Source organism: Apteryx rowi, unplaced genomic scaffold (assembly GCF_003343035.1).
Source record: "Apteryx rowi isolate R43461 unplaced genomic scaffold, aptRow1 scaffold_564, whole genome shotgun sequence".
In the NCBI taxonomy this organism is placed as follows: domain Eukaryota; kingdom Metazoa; phylum Chordata; class Aves; order Apterygiformes; family Apterygidae; genus Apteryx; species Apteryx rowi.
The window spans coordinates 279,707-299,642 of NW_020450832.1; the positions used below are offsets into that span (position 1 = coordinate 279,707).

General features: G+C 42.5%; 1 protein-coding gene across 4 annotated transcripts in view; it reads right to left on the reverse strand.

Annotated features, from left to right (window-relative positions):
- RPTOR (regulatory associated protein of MTOR complex 1) overlaps nt 1-19,936 on the reverse strand; it is a 172,722-nt gene that overhangs the window by 72,384 nt on the left and 80,402 nt on the right. For all 4 annotated transcript variants that reach the window (XM_026081982.1, XM_026081981.1, XM_026081979.1 and 1 more), the window contains exons 8-10: nt 14,183-14,283; nt 13,064-13,208; nt 2,771-2,846 (exon numbers count right to left, since the gene is read on the reverse strand). In XM_026081982.1, coding sequence (XP_025937767.1) covers nt 2,771-2,846; nt 13,064-13,208; nt 14,183-14,283 — 322 coding nt within the window. The remainder of the gene's footprint in view (nt 1-2,770; nt 2,847-13,063; nt 13,209-14,182; nt 14,284-19,936) is intronic.

Here is a 19,936-nt window from a genome sequence, read left to right on the forward strand (position 1 = left end):
CTGCCCTAAAGTCTCCTGCAAGAGGGTGGGCACTCAAATGGTGTGGTTTGGACCATACGAAAGCTGCACCTTATTTGGGTTTTAATTCAAGCCTTTATTTAGCTGCCCATCAGTCCTGACCCTCATAACACAAAGGACTTTATATAAGCAAACAAAAATCTGAAAATTTACTTACAATACCAAATTCACTAGCTGAATTAGAGATAACCTGGTACTGTGGTTAAATGAGCATAAAAGTAACATGAGGAGTGCTACAGTATTTAATACACTTTACTAGTGCCCTAGTAAAGATACCAGAAGTGGGGAAAGACAGGAAGGAGTGGGATGAACTGTCAKCAGTTAATACTTATCAGTTGTGCCTTGGGTATTTAGTACTGTGAAGAGCGCTGTGGAAGAAGCTAATGTATTTAAAATATCTGTAGCCAAGTGTCCATGGTCATTYAGAGCTTCAGGCATATTAATCTCAGGTTAACAGGTACTTTAAAGCTATCTCTGCACAGAATTCAAAGGAGTGGGGGAAACTGAGATGGATGTGCACAGAAGCAGCCTAAATAAAGGCATTTGGTAGAAAATTTGTGCAGAACAGGGACATCTGTAGCTATGAGGAAGGTTTTCTTAAATAGGCATATTCTAGCTTACAAAAACTATAAAGCAAAGGTCTCCGCGGGAATGCAGCCAAAGGATCAGAGGGCCAGTGGAAATTTCACACAGACAGGCCCAAACAACCGCGCATTATTTTACAATGTGTGTCTGAACAGCATCCAGTAAAGACAAAAAAATGCTAGTATGTGGCATCTCTAGACATAGAGGAGCATGGTTTAGGGGGACAGCAAATACAAGGAGAGAAAATGCTGCACACTTTGAAAGAGATATGGTGTCACTAAGTCTTCCTCTAAAAACACGCGATCGTTCGGGTGTGCCAGTACCTGGCTGACGAAATAGGGAGTTTATTTACTTCGATCTGACGTTCTGCAACGCACTGTATTTACGTCACCGGAGCCTGCGCTAGTCTGTAGAGCGTCTCTGCTCTCCTAACTCCATCCGTGCCTGGCCCRCGAACGTCCCGCTCGCCCTGCACCCCCGATCGCACGGCGCACGCGCGGAGCGGTCCTCCGGCCCATCGGCACCCCCAGCCGGGGCAGCGAAGCCCCAGGGCTGGAGGGAACATTCCTGGTGCCATCTGTAACGCGAAGCAGGCAGGAAAAAGGACTAAACAAAGCACACAGCAACCTCCAGTTAGAAATCCACTGGGAAACAAAAAAAGGGGGGGGGGAAGCGATGGGAGGAGGGAAACTAAACCAGCCAGAACGACCCCAGAAGCCTAATCCCTCCTCCAGCCCCCTCCCGCGAGAACGCTCTCCRCCTGCGGCCCGTCTCCATCAGCTTATCGTGTTTTCCCGGTCTGACTAGCAAAGAACACCTGGGGAACAAGCAGAAGTCGGGAGCACGTGGCCGATAACGTGCCGCTGAAACAAAACAGCCCTCAAGATTACAGATCGCTTTATCCAGGGCTAGCCGGGACTCTGAAGCGCGAGGGGCCGGCGAGGCCGGGGGCCGCCAGCAGCGGTAATCCTCGGCGGCTCATCCCGCGCTGCCGGTCGGCCGGCTGATCGCTGCTCCTGGCAGCCCCGTTAGGAAACGGGCCGCCTAATCTCGACCAGGCCACGCTCCTTCCCCCGCCGCGCGCTGAACACCAGCCCCATGGAGCCGGTCCCCTCTGACGTACAAGATTTCCTGCCGGGGATAAACCGAGGGGCCGGAGGGCAAAGCGTTGACCGCGCGCGCGACGCGCGAATCACGCAGGCTTGYGAACAGAAGAGAGCGCACGGAAGAGCACAGAAGAGGACTTGATCTCGCTTTTACTTCTGTTACCGCCGCTGGCTTGGATTTGAAGACTGTTGTATTTACAGCCAATGCAGAAGGCGCAGTAACTCTACTTGAGGGAAATAAATATGGTTTCCTAAGAGGCTTTAAATGAGTTTACAAGCTAGACTCTCTGAGAACATTATGGTGGAACAGGCATTTGAGACGGCAGAGTAACTATTCTTTAAAGGTTTCCATCCATTAAATGTCAAAGGAATATCAGGAAAACTCCATTCTGACTAGAGAAATGTAGGCCAAATATCATGTTAAAAATTTTACTTTTCTGCTCTTTGAGATTAACTAGTTGGAAAAAAAAAAAAACAGTGACTCACATTAATGATATTATGCTTAAGAAAATGCTAGGACGTAATCCTCAACCTCTATTTCATGGTTATTTGAAAATAATCTYCACTAAGAACTAGTTTTTGCATTTTGAGAAGTTTAGTTTTCATTATAAAAATCATGCTGGTATGTCCTTTTAATGACAGTAACGTTTGACTGAGTGCTCTGAAATTTTAAAAGTCAAAGTCCTAGTCTCAAACATCATTTCTACCTTTAAAACCAGAAAAAAAAMCAGCATTTAGCAGAAACCTTTTTTATGACATCTTTCTTTGAAAAGGTTTCATAGCATAGATGAACTATAGACATTTCAAATACACCTGTAGAAACAAGGTTTGAATTCAGACACAGGTGCGGGTTCAAACAGACAAGGTCACATGCCAGCGAAGAACATAAAGTGAGCAAAGAGCTTTATGTGAGGTGATTAGAGATTTATGATTTTCGAAAAATATAAACCCTTAAATTACAACAATTCAAGCCTCAACAAGCAAAAGTGATGTGCTGAACTGAGGTTTCAAATAATGGCTTAAACTGGGCACATAACAATTCAATGTACTAAGTAACTTACCCTAAAGGCAGTTCCTTCCTCTATAATTGTAGGTAACTGTGAAAGGCAAATATCAACTGCAAGGTCCCATGCTTGCCTAGAGAAAAAGGTGACAAAGGATAGAGAAATCACAAGTTATCCATAAGCAATATCAAGGCAAGTCTAAATTCTGATTATACAAGAATATGGACCAACCAGTGTTGTCAGACGTGCTTAGCAATGCTTAATATTTCCTTTGTTCAAAGCAAGTCAGATATGACTGATGTAACACATGAAAACTATTTAGAGAAGCAGTGAGAAGGCTGGTCCAGCATCACTGCAGGCTGCCCACAAAACACCAGCGAGGCAAAGAACTCCCTAGCTGAAGTTTGCAGAAACTGCATCCTCTCTGTAATGTAGTTGACAGCCAGACTGAATTGAAGGTTTGTTATACACCTGTCCAGCTGCAAAAATGGATTTTTTTAAACTAGAAAAATGATCTCAATCCTGGATTAACTCCAACCCATAATCCTTCAGCACAAAACCCTACGTGCATTCAAAACCTAGCCTGCTCTGTGTTCAAGCGACATCAAAACCGCTCAGTAGGACGTAGTCCTGTTGACAAGCCSTCCAGCTCACAATTCACAGATACACCTCCGCCGCTCCGCTAACTCTCCTTTTCAGCATCCTAGACACAGATATCCTGCCATAGTACCTATCACTGAAAAAGTAACTCAACTTCCATTAATCTAATTTTGAGTTGGGTTTTGCACGGCGATCTTGTTTATAAAGATTTGTTCAAATCAGCCACCCTAAGGATGGAGATTTGTACATTAAACCAGAAGAAGAGAAAATATTTAAAGATTTCAGCTATTACATTTATCCACTATAACATTTAATGGGTAAAGTATAGAGATCTACAATATTTTAGTGTTAAAATTTTAACAGCGTTCAAATTATGTACAATGGCAAAGGAACTTATTACAGTAGATTCAGTGCAAACRCAAAATAGGACAACAGCCTGTGTTCCAAAATGCTTACAATTAAACTAAAAGAGAAACAAACTAAAATAAATGGGTTTAGTCTTCAAAGTTCCTAAGACACTACAAAAAAATGTGAAATAGGTACTTTTTACCCCAGAAACCATTATCCCTACTCTATCCATACACACTCCATGCATTTTCATTTTAACATATGAAATTAAGCATTCTGAAAGGCTAGCGAGTTAAAACACTACCGACTGGGTTTCTTACACAAAAGAAACTAATTTACTCTCTAGAAACATTTGCTCTCCCATGGCTTGTGGCCATAGTGTGTTAACATCAATAGGCTAAGCAATTTTTCTTCTCTAGGAAGATTTGCAGACATAGGGCCATAGGTGATAATCAATGCAGTGTATTTTAGCTACCTTTTCTAGTAAGTCCTTAAATCATCCTGGTCTAAACCAAACAGAAAGACTACATTTAGAACAACTGGTAAACAACCTAGTAAAATCTATCCCATTAGCCTAGCTGGCAGCTGTTCTCAATTAAAAGCAATCTTTCCAATTAGGAGGAAAAATAAAATACAAGACTCTTGCATTTTTCTACAGATTCAAGAGATGTAGCTTGTTTTATCTGCCCCAGACCTTGTCCCTCTGCTTCACAGCATTCACCTTCCACTTGATAATATGCTGCCAATATAATTAAGAGGTAATCAAGAGATAATCAAAGCATGGGCAACAAATGCTTCCCACATGCTCAATAAAGACCCATGCTGGAGGCAAAATGTTTACACAGAGCTGATGAGAGAAATATTTATTCCTGGCTGAGGCAGAAGCAAAGTCAATTAGTACAATTATAAAGATAATTTTACTTCAAGTAAAGAATGAATATTTCTAACTTTCAGGTGCTCGAAGGAATAGGCAACATCTTCTAGAGAAAATCTCTTGGACTTTAGAAAATGCCAATACACAGTGTCTTTGAGATAAGTTTTATTAGATGGGAACAAAAATGGTTTAGAGATCAGAGAGAACTAGTCTTATTTTGGCTGCCTATAAAGATTCTGTGTAGGTCATTATACCGCAGAGGCACAGAACTAAGATGCTGAGCTCCTCAAAGTCATTTTAGGTAAGAAGCATTAATACCACTATAAAAACGTCCAAAGCAGCCTTGCAAGGTCATATCTCAAAAGGCTTTAAACATGTTATCAGAAAGAACAAACGAAAATTTGAAAAGAGATTTTAGTAGATTAAGACTAAATCTCTTTTTACGCTTCTAAAAACAGGCCCTTAAAAATCAATGTAACCACATAGCTAATGTTATTCAATCTTTTTTAAAAAAGCGTAACCACCGACATAAAATCTTAGCATTAACTGCTCATCACAGCCTGGAGAGCTGCTGATTAACAGGAATTGTGCAAGAGACCCTGAGCAACTCAACCCCTTTAAATGATTCTCCAGCCTTTCTGAACCAGCCCAACCTGCTGTTTCTGCTTCATCTCCGTAAGAAACAAAGCAGACGACTTCCCCACTCAACACGACCAGGGAGCGAGCAGAAGGCATCCGGCTGGGGTAAAAACCACGCTGTTTCCAGCCGCTAGGAGAGCGGCCACATGTTCCTTGCTAGACTTTAGGATGTTTAATTCATGAATGATTCCTCATATAGCTAACTCGCTGCATTGGCAAAATAGATAACTGCATTAAATAGGCATTCAAATAATCTAAGGATTCAAAAAAAGACTCAAAAGATTGGTAAAAGGACGAGTGCCACTGAATATGTGCAGAGAAACCGAAGGGGGAAAAAAACGCTCGTTACAGTCATGGTGAAAATAACGGTTGTTGGTGATAGGGAGGAAGAGAAGTGATTGACTGTTTCAATATGCCAAAGGGAACCAGAAAGGCAGGCGGTTTGTAGATATGCTCTCGGAACTAATATTACACTTTAGCACACAAACAGGAAATAAATTAGGGAGCAGCGGGGGACAAGGCTGGGTGGCAATGCAGTCCAGAAGTGATTTATGAAAGCCAGCCCCAGAGGTCGCTACCTTTCTTCCCTCTTTGGGGAGATTACTGTTTGCAAAGTGCTTTGGAAAATTTGTTTTCACCACATTAAGCTAAGAAAAGAGCTGGGTAATCCCTCAGCCTCGTTCCTCCCCCTTCCCGCCTGCTCGCTCCCCAGAAATCACGCTCCCCCCGCAGCACCACGGCGTTATGATGTATCTGCTGGGTGATAATTACTGAAATATTCCAGCGTTTCAGCTTCAGCACATTACACTACTAGAAAAACACGCTAATAAGATGCGTTTTTTATACTGTGTTGTCCTAACTGCTCTGTGGGCAAAGCCAGCCGATAGAGCAGCTGCACGAGGCCAGAGGACACCGCTCGCCACGCGCCCCGCGGAGCCAGAAGTTATCCCACGCTCGCGCCCAAGGTTTATATGCAGTCCTGGTGTGTCAAAGCTCACATGCGGTACAAAACTAACAGAACTTCCCGCTTGTTTCCACAAAGCCGAGCTGCTTTCTCTTTGTAAACCTCTGCATCACTTACTGCTAAAAGCCTTGAACACCTTTACTCTCACCACTAGCGTACGTGACCTCGCGGGGCTGCTGGGGACCGCGCTGGCATCRCGGCACGCAAGGCGAACATCTCCTGCAGAACCTCAAGTCCGTAACGCTGCTAATGCAGAAAAGCTTCGTCTCTCCTGAAAAGGCAATAAAACCGAACAGCCCCACACAACACACCACCTCTCGGGAGGTGCCATCTGCACGTGAACTAAAACCAGTCGCAGACTTTCACCGGTGTGAGGATGGGAAAGGAGATACTCGGGTTCAGATGTCGAGAAGAACGTATTTGGTCCCATGCATCTCCTATATGTGAACTGCAATAAACATATTTCAAATCCTCCCCTTAGTTGGAAGATTGACTCAATTAAAAAATGGGCAAGACAAGAAAGYGCTTTTGTTTTTCTAAGCCACGCAAAGCAATGGAGCTTGCCATCAGAAACGGTCTGGAAAGAAAACCAGCCAACGGTGCCTGCACCGACCAGGCAGCTCAGCGAGGCACTTGAACCGGCAGAGGCAAGCGAGCATCCCAGGAAAGCGCAAAGCACTCCGGAAAACACAAAAATTACAAATGAAAAGGCATTATTCCTCCACAAGTCTACAATGAAAATTAAACAAGGAAAGAGCTGCCCTGAACTCCATCATTAACTCTCTCCCCCCTCGACAGAAACGTTCATAAATTTGTCGTTATATTTTAGTTTCAATTTTACCGAGCCTTTCAGCAAAAAATCCCCAGTCACATGTCCCCCTTGCAAACTCCATCTCTCTCCYCTCTTCAGCCCAATACCAATTTCATTACAGTAAGTCTGTAATAAATTTTTAATAATTCAATGCGAATTCATCCAGCTGCCGCTACTTTGTTTCCCCCGAGGTGCTGCAAAGTTTGGACTTTTAAGCAATGAGCAGAAGGCAGAGTTCCARCTTTGCTCGATGGCTGTTTTATTGTGCAAATCCACAAAACATTCTGTAACAGAAGCCCACAGTAATACTGCAACAGTGTAAATGAACCACGGTTACAGAGATGGGCCTTAGTCTTTCTTCACCCACATGTACTATGTTAGCTAGAAGACCATGAAGGCAGATTTTTTCCCATATTCAGCTTGAATTTTCTTGGCTGAGTTAGTGTCTGATGCTTTGAATTCTTATATCACTTTTTTTTTTTTTAAACAGATTATTACTGATGTCTTTTACCATTCTCACTTTTTTCACAGAATCACAGAATCGCTGAGGTTGGAAGGGACCTCTGGAGATCATCTAGTCCAACCCCCCTGCTCAAGCAGGGTCACCTAGAGCACATTGCCCAGGATCGYGTCCAGGCAGGTTTTGAATATCTCCAGAGAAGGAGACTCCACAACCTCTCTAGGCAACCTGGTCCAGTGCTCTGTCACCCTCAAAAGGACTGTTCCTTTTGAGGAACAGTTTGTACTATATTGCACTGCACAAAATATTAGTGAAAAATCATACTTCTTACTGAGACTGCCATGCTGAGGAGCAACTAAAGAAAAGTTGAAGCCGTGTGTAGTTCAGGGGCACTAGCACCAGCGTATCTGCTTGCATTTTGYATTTCTGTATTAACTGCATCAAATATTTCAGTGTGTGTCAAGTATTTTGAACAAGGTTTTCATTTTTGTTTTTTCTGCAGCTAAAACTCAGCAACATGCCCTGTTTGACTGAATTTTCAGATTTCAGCCTGAATTCTCCTGCTTCAACAGTGACACTGTGAACTCCCTAAGGCTGCTTTAGGGGAGACACCTGGGAAGCTGCTCAGACACAGCTATTAACCCCCCCCCCCCCCAAAACTTAGTGCTATGAATATTTGGTCCTACTATGAAATCGTTCTTTTACCAGTGCAGTACCTTCCCTCTAGCCACAACCTGAAGCACACGCTTTGCTAATTCTGTCCTAGATTTCTCCCCATCAAAACAGATGCTAAGGCTACATTAAAAAAAAAAAAAAAGGTTAAATCAGCAGTGTAATCTAATCCTTCAGATGTCAAACAACTCCAAACACCCTTTCAAACAATCACTTTTTTTCTTGCTGAGATGCTAAGATTTTTACGTGTAGCAAACGAGAGTAATTTCTTTGAGAAATCAGTGTGCAGAYTTGCATCCACTTTGCAACACTCCCACAATGTTCAAAGGCTCCAGATCCTCTCTCACCTGTAATTGGGTTGCTATATTATGGTTTTCTTCTCAGCTAGAATTTCAAGCTTATTTTATCTGCAGTATGTTATGACTTCCTTTCAACTAGAATTTCATGCTTGGTGCATATAGTATTGCAATAGCTCTATTATGGACAAATCATAGTTCTTCCACAGCATAACTAAGGCACTTGGTTTTTAATATATGACCTAYGTTAGGAAATACTTCTAAATACATTATTGGGTCTTTTCAAAGCCCATGAATATAACTTGCTGCCAGCAGCAGTAATATATAACCATAATCCATCACAACAGAGATCAAGATGCTGACAGAGCATCAGGCCTCCTATTCTTACTCTACAATAGACGAAATGACTCTCAACGTTGAATAGCACAGCCAGTCAATCAATATATATTAATATTAATACTTGTATTATAGTAGTGTCTACAGCAGCCAAGAACCTACAGTTCTAGGCACCACAGAGATACAAAAAGCAGCCCATGCCCTGAAGGGTTTCACTGCAGCAGCGAAACAGAGAAAGTCAGCGAGAGACAGGAAGGAGCCAAGAGACAGAGCCAAGCCTACGGAGCGGGATCGACTGCCCTGAGCCCCAGCACRCTGCCCTTTGCGGGGAAATACAAGGATGGATAACTCGTGGCTCCAAACTTCCCTCAAAAAATAAGCCTTGCCTCTTGCTCAGCTGTTMAGGTAAAAAGGATAATTAACAGAACAGGTGACAGTGGTCTTCCAAATGGGTTGAGGAGAATGACAATTTAATTGGTCAAAATCAAAAAAATTGTGTTCAAAATGACTAAAACCAAACAGATGCTCACCTCTCTGGCAACCTCAGTGCTCCTATTATAACTCTTCAAGACCCTCAAATGATGTGACATTTAAGTGTGGTTTAGGGAAAATTATCAAAAAGCACAAAGATAAGCAAAAAAGATAAAGAGCAAACGGTTCATATTTAACTCCTAAAAAGGGGCAGCCATAATTATTCATGAGATAAAGCGACGCTTAAGTTAAGCGGAAAAAAACACTTCCCAGCACACGCACCTCCCTCCGGTACACTCGCGGCTCACGACACTGTCACCCGCCGCATGGTTTTCTATCAGCAACGCAACTTCGGCAGGACGAGCAGAGCTCTGTCCTCCGGCCACATAAAGCAAAGGGAAAAGGAGGAACACTCTGCTCTGGCTCTAGAGACTGTCTGTGCTAACGGCAGGCACAYGAGGCAGGAGACACTTTCTGCTCGTTCCCGACTGACAGCGAGATGTTTCCAGTAACAGAGACGGAGCTGCAGGGCTGGTGCAGAGCAACACGACTGCAAACCCAGTGCTGCTGCTGCTGCAATGAGGAGGAGGAGGAGGAGTAGGGCTGAGTATGCAAAGCTCGGAAGAGATGGGGTGTATGTTACTATGATCAGGGAAACACTGGTGTTTACTTATGTCTTCTCTGCAAAAGAGGGCACAAAAAAAATATACTAAAGATCTCAGTGAAAGATCATGAAGGGAAAAAACAGAAGATCCTCCTGACTGAACTCCGAAGTCACGGCTCTTTTTGTAGTTTGCCTGTACCTTCTGCAGTCCCCTGCGCACTGTGAATAAACAGCAGAGATGCTTGACTTCATTGCTAACGTATACGTGGTATTTCATATATCCTAGTGCCAGCGCAGTGATGATTCCATCACACTTCTTGGCTAATGAAACATAGGATACACTAAGTGCATTTAAGATCTGCATTAAAGAGATGCATGTTTTCAAATAAACAGTAATAAATTCAGTGAAAACATACAATATTAGTTTGCTTCTTCAGTCAGCCTTCTAGCAGGACATGAATCATGTTTGTATGTAGATCCCACTTTTACACAGGGCTTGGCTGTGAATCTGCAGAAGGGCTAGTGTCTCCGGCAGGGAAACACGGCAATTCTGTACTAACCCCGGGAGCTGAAGAGCAGGACCGGGAAGGCAGATCAGCATCCAGAGCATAAAGGAGGAGAGGTGGATATACGCAGATATGCACTGGAGAGGCTAAACATCACACCACCGTTTAGGTTGCAAGCAGCAAAACAAGCCCCGAATCAGGAATACATCCCTGTCGCATACACGATCGTGGTTACATGAGAGCAGCGACGTGTAGGAGGCACTAACACAAACAACCCAAACTAAGAAAAAAGCAAGAAGGCCAGGAGAGGGGAGGGAAATGAAGGGGTGGGAGTGGAAATCCTTCAAAGTTTGAAATCAGATCCTTGAGGAACACTGACTGACACACGGCAGAGTTGGTATTTACATTCATCACACATGTATATATTGTAGCAGGAGGTTTCGCCTGCCTCTTGTAGATCGAATCATTGCTGACGACACGGCAGCCAGGAATCACTCCCCAAAACATTCCCATTCTGCCATGCTGGCGATGAGAAATCTGTGGAAAGCTCTCAGCAAAACCAGTCAGCACAGACCTGCTCCGTCATCCACAATCTCCACTGCTTGACGGTGCAGATCCAGACCCAGAGGGGATCATCAAATCACTGCAAAGGTCCAGTTCTTCTCAACACTCAGTTGGCCAACTCCCCCACCTTCCAGTCACATTATCTAGTTCATCTAATTAACAAAATGGGTTTGGAGGTTTCAGTTCTGGGAATCATTAAAAAATTCCTGAATGAAGGTGCCAGAGAAGTACAGGTAATTATTTTTAGAAAATATTTAAGTGGGCTCTAAATTAGTTTCTAAATCTGTCCTTCCTAAAAGTTCATAGTAATGAACTGAGCAATCTCTGACAAAAGTGGAATTTTCCTCCCCTTTGCTAGATTTGTTTCAAACTGCACATTTTTCGGAGGATACCGAAAAGTATGTCAAGGGATTCTCTTCTTGTTTGCTCTCTGCTTTGCTAGTGTTTGGGATTCATGAGAAAGAAAACCCTGAATGTGCGACTTTTCTTAAGGAATCTCTTCTTTGGGTGAATCCTCAAAAGCAGCAACAGCGCTATACACCATTATCCTGGGGTACGGTCTGAAGGGCCAAACAAACGTATTTTCAGCACTGTTTTATAGAAGGAAAACTACACCACAAGCAAAGAAAAGAATGACTTTCTAGAACCCATCATGTTACCAAGCAGGTCAGCGAGAGATACAGGAATAGCATGCAGGTCTTCTGCATTTCAGTCCTGTGGTTCAGCCAGTAGACGGCACCACCAACTCTAAGTCCAATTATATTCCCATATGAACCCAGAAATACAGGCATTTAATATGCTGGCAATAAGCATGAATTATATTCCCATAAGGAACAAGAAATATAGGCTTTTAACATGCTGGCAATAAGCAAGCTATAAGTAACCCAAGAAATTCACTGTTCAATTTCAGAATTTCTGCAAAAACACGTTCCATTTTACTGCAGCCATATTGCACAGTTCTTCAGTTACAGCTCAAGCTCTGCCCTGTCTAGCTGTAACATCATCTGAAAGACAACATGAGAACTCTCGTACTGTCATTTTTTCTATTCTTTTCTTGTACAAATGTCCCAGGTCCTCATGCTACACAGTAAGATAACTCATCATATTTACAAATGACTGACACAACTTTCCTCAAAAGTTGTTATTTCAAAGCACCAAAGAACATTGTTTGTCATGCACAAACACACAGCACATTTAGCTAGGCTGAACATTATCCACCCTCTGGCTGCCCAATTTCCTAACAGTTCCATCAGAAATCTCTCTTATTGCCTCCAAACTTTTCAACAATTAAAACAACTTCCTATTACCAGTAAATGTCTCCCCTCATTGACCCTTTGCACCTCCAAATGCTATTGGGGCACTCTGAGCTTCTCTCCATTTCTAAGGAAAACCGTGCAACGTTATTTGAGCTTACTGATGCTATCAGTTTTACACTGATCATCATCACTTCAAGCCTCCTCTAGATTTATATTCCTCCACAATTTTATGGAGAAAACTTTTCAAAAGGATTTTGAAAATACAGGCAAATTAAGCCAAACCTAGCTACCTTTACCTATCATTTTAGTAGCCTTTTAGTAAGTCACACAGCTATCATTTTCTCTTACAGGAACTACATTAGCTTGACTGTATCAGGTTGTACTTCTATTCTTAATCATCCTGGTTCAAGAATCAAAACAAGGATTTTTATTATTATTACTGTTATTCACAGGGCATTTGTTTGATAGTTAAACCTACGCTTAGGAGATTTTCTATAATAACTGCGCCACCTCCGTTTCCATTAGACATCTAAAAAGAAACAGTGACAGTAGATGAACTCTGCAGCAAAACATTTCTTTCACTTCTACTATGTAAGTTAAGAATTTCTCCCTTGGCCCCCAGCCATCTCAGTTTTCCCCTTTACAACCACAGATGATTAGCTTTACTTTGTGAAAATAAAGGTAGCAGATGCACTATTTTCTTTCTGTTTGGACTAAAAGATTATACGGCTGAACTGAAACTTCTGTATTACAGAATTACATTATAATTATATAGGCATACAGAAGAAATACATTTGGAGATGGGTATTAAGCTGCCACATGCTCTTTCATTCTTGATTCACTGCCTTAATCACTAACGTGCTGTGCAGATTCGGCAACAATCTTGCGTGACTACAGCTGCGGAAATCTCCTTAAAGCCTCAGCACGCAGCCCTGCCGCAGGGACTCACCACATCGCATGCATGTAGGTTGGAGGTAGGCGCGGGCTGCTGACAGGCGTGCAGTTGTAGGATCTCATAATCCTTTCCGCCAAGAGGAAGTTACGGAATAAACTGGCCACAAGCAGGTCCTGCCTGAAGAGCTTCTGGAAAAGATCTGCCAAGAGATTTCATGGATTACTACATGCATAGCTGTATAACTTTAGTACCTTAGGTAAGTGATATGCAAAAATCATTTAAACAATAAAAAAATCTCACTCAATTACTAATTTATTCCAGTAACAAGAATTCTACAACACTTTCGCTGAGACATGATACCACAGCTATTAAAAGGACTTCTGCCCTCTGAGTTTCCCTTAGTACATCACAGTTAATTCTTTTAATGTAAAATGAAGAGTAAACACTTTCTACCTCAAGTTGGTTTTCCCTTTCCTGGGTAAAAGTTCCTCTTCTGGTGTTTCACTTAACTCACATTCCCTAAGTTTTTGGAAATTACTGATGGAGAAAAGGAGCTGTGTACACTGTTCAATCAAGAACGACGCACCTGTTAACTGGCAATTTGATGGCAATTTGACTGGCAAAATGAATCCTAAAAGATACCAGACATGCTCTCTTCTACATAGGCAAAGAAGTTCTTATGCTGCTGTACTGAGCATGAGTAAGAGCTCAGCTGGAAAACTACAGATTTGCCCACCCATGCTCCAGAAAAATGAACTCAGAACAGAACAGGGGTGGAGGAATAGTATGATGTTAACCAGGGGAAAGACAGACTGTCTCACCAGCAAGGGAAAAAGACCTTTATTTGTGAGCCTCACAAAGGCTAGAAGAAAATAAGGTTCCTGTTTACAAATACAGCAAGAAAGAAAATCATTCAAGCTACGGTAATTGTGCTGGCACTAGAAAAAAAACACTTTCTGGTTTCTAATTACCAAGTTGCTGAAGTTATTCTTGTAGAGAGTGAGTGCAAAAAATTTAACTAGTCTTAACACCGAGCCTGATCTGTTCTTCAGGTGTCAGGCTTTATTTTTCTCCTTTTTTCAGTGTCTCATTTATCTCACTGCTTTATCCTTCTACTCTGAATAAGCAATGTTCACTTTTGATGCAAACTTGATTCTCTTGCCTAAATCTTACCTCTAGGCAAGACATTCCATGCGATGGTGTCTGTGATGGCTGTGAAGATCCAATTCAGTTCTCCTAGAGGAGTTCTCCTGTCATTCAGTCTTCCGGGAATCCTGCAAGTGGGGAAAAAAACAAGTAGGTTTCCTTTTTAAGAAAAAGTTTGGGTTTTTTGGGGGGTTTTTTTTGGAGACACCCCCATACACACACTCATGCACACGTCTAAGCCTTAACCAAGGGTCACAGAGAACAATATTCCAGAGCTTTAATTTTACTATCATAAGAGGGTTTGTTTCCTTTTTACCACTTTAAAGGTTTCCTGAAGTGAGATCCTGAAACAAATGAAATCTTTATCTACTTCTTGCAAAGAATGACATTTTTAATCTGTTTACTACGGGTAGGCAATAGTGGTATCATAAGCAAAATGGGTTAATCAAGAACTAATGCTGCTAGACCAGTGTTCTTCATCCAAAAACTATTATATATAAATTTGCTTGTGAGATGAATTGCTAGATAAAGGACCGAAAACAAGAAATTGTTTATAAATAACCAAACTATGGGAAAAACATTTGGGAAGATATTGCAGAGATGGTGCTGATTTCTGAGAGATGCTACAGAAAAGTTTTTTCTTTGGATTAAAAATGCCAGTTGGCTTCATTTTTATCCACTATTCACCTTTTGCTGAAATATTTAGTAATAAATACAATTCATATTACAAAGCATATGCTCATGCTCCATATTGTCCCTGGGTAAGAACTTTTCAATGATCATATTGCAGAAGAAAACAAAAATGTTCTAACAGTCACTAAGCTGAGAAAGGCTGGAAAACATCATCCTTTTGTTAAAGGTGCCAGAGGATAACACACATACTTCAGAGCTCCCTGTTGCTGCAGGCTGACTAGAAAAGCACTACCCGGTCATGGAGACCTGAGAGCTTCCTCAGTATTCGTGCCAGACTCTCTCTCAAGAAAATCAGATCATGCGTGCATGTGCCTGGCCCAGAGGTTCGTTTCTGAGGGGCACGTTTGCCGTTTCGTTTCTTTTTTTTGTTTTTCTCCCAGTATGCTCTTTGAAAACTTGACTTCCTGAAGTTAGTGTTCATCCATCTATAATTTGGTGCATCACCATCACTGTTGCATGCAGGTGCAAACATAATATCTTGTTGAAAAGTTAAATATAATCAGTGGCTTTTCACTCAAACAGGAGGCATTTGCTGCACTTGGAACGTCCCGATGAATACACCGGCATTCATGGAGATCAGTAAATCGACTCTCAGCTCCTTAACTAAATTTAAGATTAAACATTACCCTATAGGAATTCAACAGCGAAAGACACACGTTCTTCTCAAGTTCTGTAAATCTGGTATTACTAAAATTTCAGAATGAAAAAAATCACCTTGAAAAGCACTAGTAAACAAACTAAAATGCTGCTGAATGCCTGCATTCGGGATCCTCCTATAGCGAGGACACAGCATAAACGTAGGCACCACATTTTACCATCATGCAAAATTTGACATTTGCTTATAGAAAACTATTTACATAACCCAGGTTTCAGCGTAGAGGTAGTCTAAGCATGTTGGGTACCGTCACGTAATAATCTTACCCCTTTGCGTCATGGCAGTACCTACACGCCTAAAAGTAAAATAATAAATGCAATGATTTTCTTTCCACTGCATTCAATTTTCTCCGAGGAGAATGAATCCCTTTCCCCGATGATCGCTAGCGCAGGACGCCGGGGGAGCAAGCCGCAGGCAGTGTCCCTGCTGCCGCAAGCTGCTCCGTGCTCCAGGCACCCCGGAGTCTCCGTCCATCTGCTTCACACACACAGCTACCCGGCCGGCGAGAGGAAGACTAGTTTCATCTCTAAAGATATGGAAAACTTGTCAGCAATACACATCAGGAGTCTATTTGTGGTGTGGCGAGGTATTAAAAGTGCTGAAGATTCCAACTGCTAATTTTATTATATATTGTAAAGTAGAAAAAAGTGGCACTAATCAATAGTCGGGATGGCAGCTTTCCAAATAGCGACCTGCTGCTGTCCCTGCTCATATGCAGGACACGCAGTGAAAGGGAACGAGCAAAGACTTTAAGATTAGCTTTTAGGTAGGAAGAAAATAAACCACACAAAAAGCTAAAATATTCATATAGATATCCCCTCTCTCAAATACAGCAAAAGCTGTATTTGACCAACTAATGATTCTATTGGGGATAAAACAGCTACACGTTACCTGAGCATTTAATAAATAAATGCTTTTAACTGCGTTCCCCTAAAGGCAGAGGTTGTTATAGTATACACAGGAACTATTGGGTTGAAACAACATTTTGAAAACTCTGCATTTGCCCCATTAAAGGCCTCAGCTGTGACTATACTGCTAATGTTCCTTCCCTCTTCAGAAAGGCGCCAAATCAATTCTTCCAAGCATGCATATATACATAAATATATATATATGCATGTTCATATAAATCTATATGTGTTCTTCCAAGCATTCATATATATATATGAATGTATATGCATGTATATAAGTATACATGCCTGCATGTGTGTATATATATGTATATAAAAGTTGACTTGCATTTAATAGAAGTTTCTAAAAAACCTAACGCAGTTATGTATTAACCTCTCTTGCAAAACCACTGGCATTATTACCCTGCTGCCCTGAAATCTTGGCATCTGAAGTTATACAGCAATATTCCCACTGTGTTTTTAACAATGATGTCTACAGATAAAAAGGAATTCTTTGCTGTAAAATTCCCACGTGGCATGAAGACTCACCAAGTAGTTAAAAAAACAGAAGGAGTTTACCTAGGAAAGCCAGGCCCATTGAAACGTGTTGCAATATACCCGAGCATGAGGCCGTTGAGGAAGAAACGCCATACAAAAAACATTGCATGGATAACAGTAAAACTGAGCATTTCGGGATGGTAATACACAGGCAACCAAGCATGGATCACAAGAAAGCAGCAAAGATATATGTCTTGATGTACCAGAAAGCAGTGGATGGAGAGATGATTTTGCCTTGTATTGCTGAGGCTGATACTGGAATGTTGTGCCTAGCAGTCACATTTTGATACTGATTTAAATCATTCAAAAATGGGGCATACAGAATATAGAAGGTGCAGAAAAAGCTACAAAAATGATAGCAAATGGATGTCATACAGTGAGAAATTTAAGGAGGTCATTCTGTCTTTCCTACCGTGGAGTAACTTGAACATTGTGGATAAACACCTACAAGAGGGAAAAATCCTGCTGCCAATGGATACTTTACACTAGTGGAGAAAGAGAGAAGAGCACTTAACCATGAAAAGAAGGGGAAGCGATTGAGTCAAAGGTTTAGGGATACCTACTTCAGACAGGTATGTGTTATCTGGCTTCATTCAGGGATAACTAGGTGAAATTCTGTAGCCTGAGATACGCAGAAGGCCAGAGCAGATAATATAACAGTCCCCTCTGGGCTTAACATTTATTATTTTAAGAATTCACACAGCAGAGACAACCGCCTGGCAGACCTGCACTCGGGGAACGTGGAGCAGTCACAAACCTCTTCGATGGCAGCCAAATGATGCATTCAGACCAAGAGGTTTATGCTGTGCTCCACAGAGACACAGATTTTAATCTGAAAGCTTTTCCCATGAGCTGAATTTGGCTGCTCACTTGTCAGTTTGAACTCATGAACCATGTAACAGCACTGTCTAGAGGTGTTTCACGTCTGAAGGGTGGAAAGGCAATAGTCTGGTTTGCCACACATGAGAATCTTGCTTTTCTAGACTGAAAATATTGCTCATCACTAAGCTCCCCTATTGCAAGGCCGCTCAAATTTATTTCATCCAGGAGCTGAACAAAGTTCTTATACTGTACTTGTTAATCCTTAAAAAAACAGGGGACCTACAGAAGCCACGGGACCAACACACAATCTGTCTTCTATGATTCAAGAGACCAAACCACAAAGTCTACTGTGGCTCAAAAGCAACATACAGGTGATGTTATGTAAAGGAAAAGTGTGTAAACTGTTCTTGAACATCTCATCTTCTGACTCTACCCTGACCAACTTTCTCAAATACTCTTTCTCATACTAATTTGCTTCTTATAAGACAAACAAACAAATACTCCAAGACCAACAGACTCAGTTCTGGGTTGGATTCTCAAATGCACAGACATAATCCAGCACTCTCCAGCACAGCTTTTTTTTTTTTCCTTTGAGAAAGCATCAGAGATATGGTTTCAAAACCATGTATCCAACCCAGTAAGACACCCCCTAGCTTCCCTTCCAGTGCAAATTTTCAGACGTTAGAAATGTCAAGACAAAATTACATGAACCAAGTGATTCCTCTACTGCAGCCTGCTCTCCTGGTAAGTACAACAGCATTATTTCCCAGGCAGGTTTGCGTCTCCCCTGAACAACCAGTTTCTGAAACAGCTAGAAATTAACATCATCTGAAAAGATCCTGCCTGTCTTGCTATCAGAGGAAAAATACACATTTCTGAAACAGCATTTATTAACTGATCCCCCAGAGCAAACAGAGGGAACACAAGGCCACGCAACTGCTCTTGTGAGGATTTCACATAAATATTTGCATTACAGAACACCCTCTGCAGCAAAATAGCGGCGTTTCCAGGCAGAACTTTATTAGTTAGAACCAAAATGTTCCTTGCTGAGATTGCTTAGCAAGCCAGATTCTGAGATGACGCTATTTGATGGCCACTTTCAAGCCAGTTCTTGGTGGAAAGAGAAGCAGGGAGCTTCACGGCAGTGCTTGAAGCTTTGCACCAGATGGGAGCCACAGAGCAGCTCCACACACAGGTCATCCTTGAGGCTCTCTATCAAATACAGACCGTGCATCGATCCATGTCTCACTGCCGGTATTGAGCAGGAAAGACAGGCCGAGCTCCAAGGCTGCGCCCGGCAGCCCAGCCTTGGAAATGCCTTGTGACTTGAGGAGTCTGCTTTCTTGGGCAGCAAGGCATGCTGCTTGGGTTTTGCACTGAAAGACTTAAAATAACAACTCATTAGTATAGGACCAGTTTTACTTTAGATTTTAAAATCTATTTGGTATTTTTCCTTTCCAAGACCGACTGCAGGATTCATAGGAAAGACACGAGGCAGGAAGGCGTAGGCTGCCGTCTCCCAGACCACATGGCAGCAGGCAGGTTCAGCTCCTCTGTGCCCTCGCGTACGGTCGGGGAGATACTGGTCAGTGCTCGGAAATCCTGTGCGTTAAGTGTTAACGGTGAGGGCAGAGAGCGGGGAAGAGCATGAGCGTGAGAAGCCACATGTCGCAGTAGCTGCCCAAGCCCGACCGGAGCTCCGGGTTTGACCTGGATGGAACCAGAGAGCAGCCGTCGGAGGACATGGGCAGCGGTGCTGAGCTCCGCACCGCGCGCGGGAACCGAGCAAAGCCGCAACAGGCAGCACTACCGCTTGTTAGCCGAAAATAAAACCAACGTATTTCTGCTCCTCCAAGGCACTACCCAAACGCTCCTCCTGCCGCCGGGAGGACAGCTGGCAACACTGAAACGGCAGGTTGAACGATCGGAGGAAGGAGTTTCAACACAGTATCACTCAGCGATAGCAGATCTCAACCAGCTTTGGGAATTGAAGCCCAAACTTCCCAAGGCAGCGGGAGCATGATTCTGAACTCAGGCAGCATTCGGATATACCCTGATAACAGGGATAACGAATCAGGCAACGATCAAACATGCACAGCAGATGAATTCGATCTGCCTGCACTAAACCTCGGAGGGAGCTGCACCGCAGCGCTACATTAAAAAAAC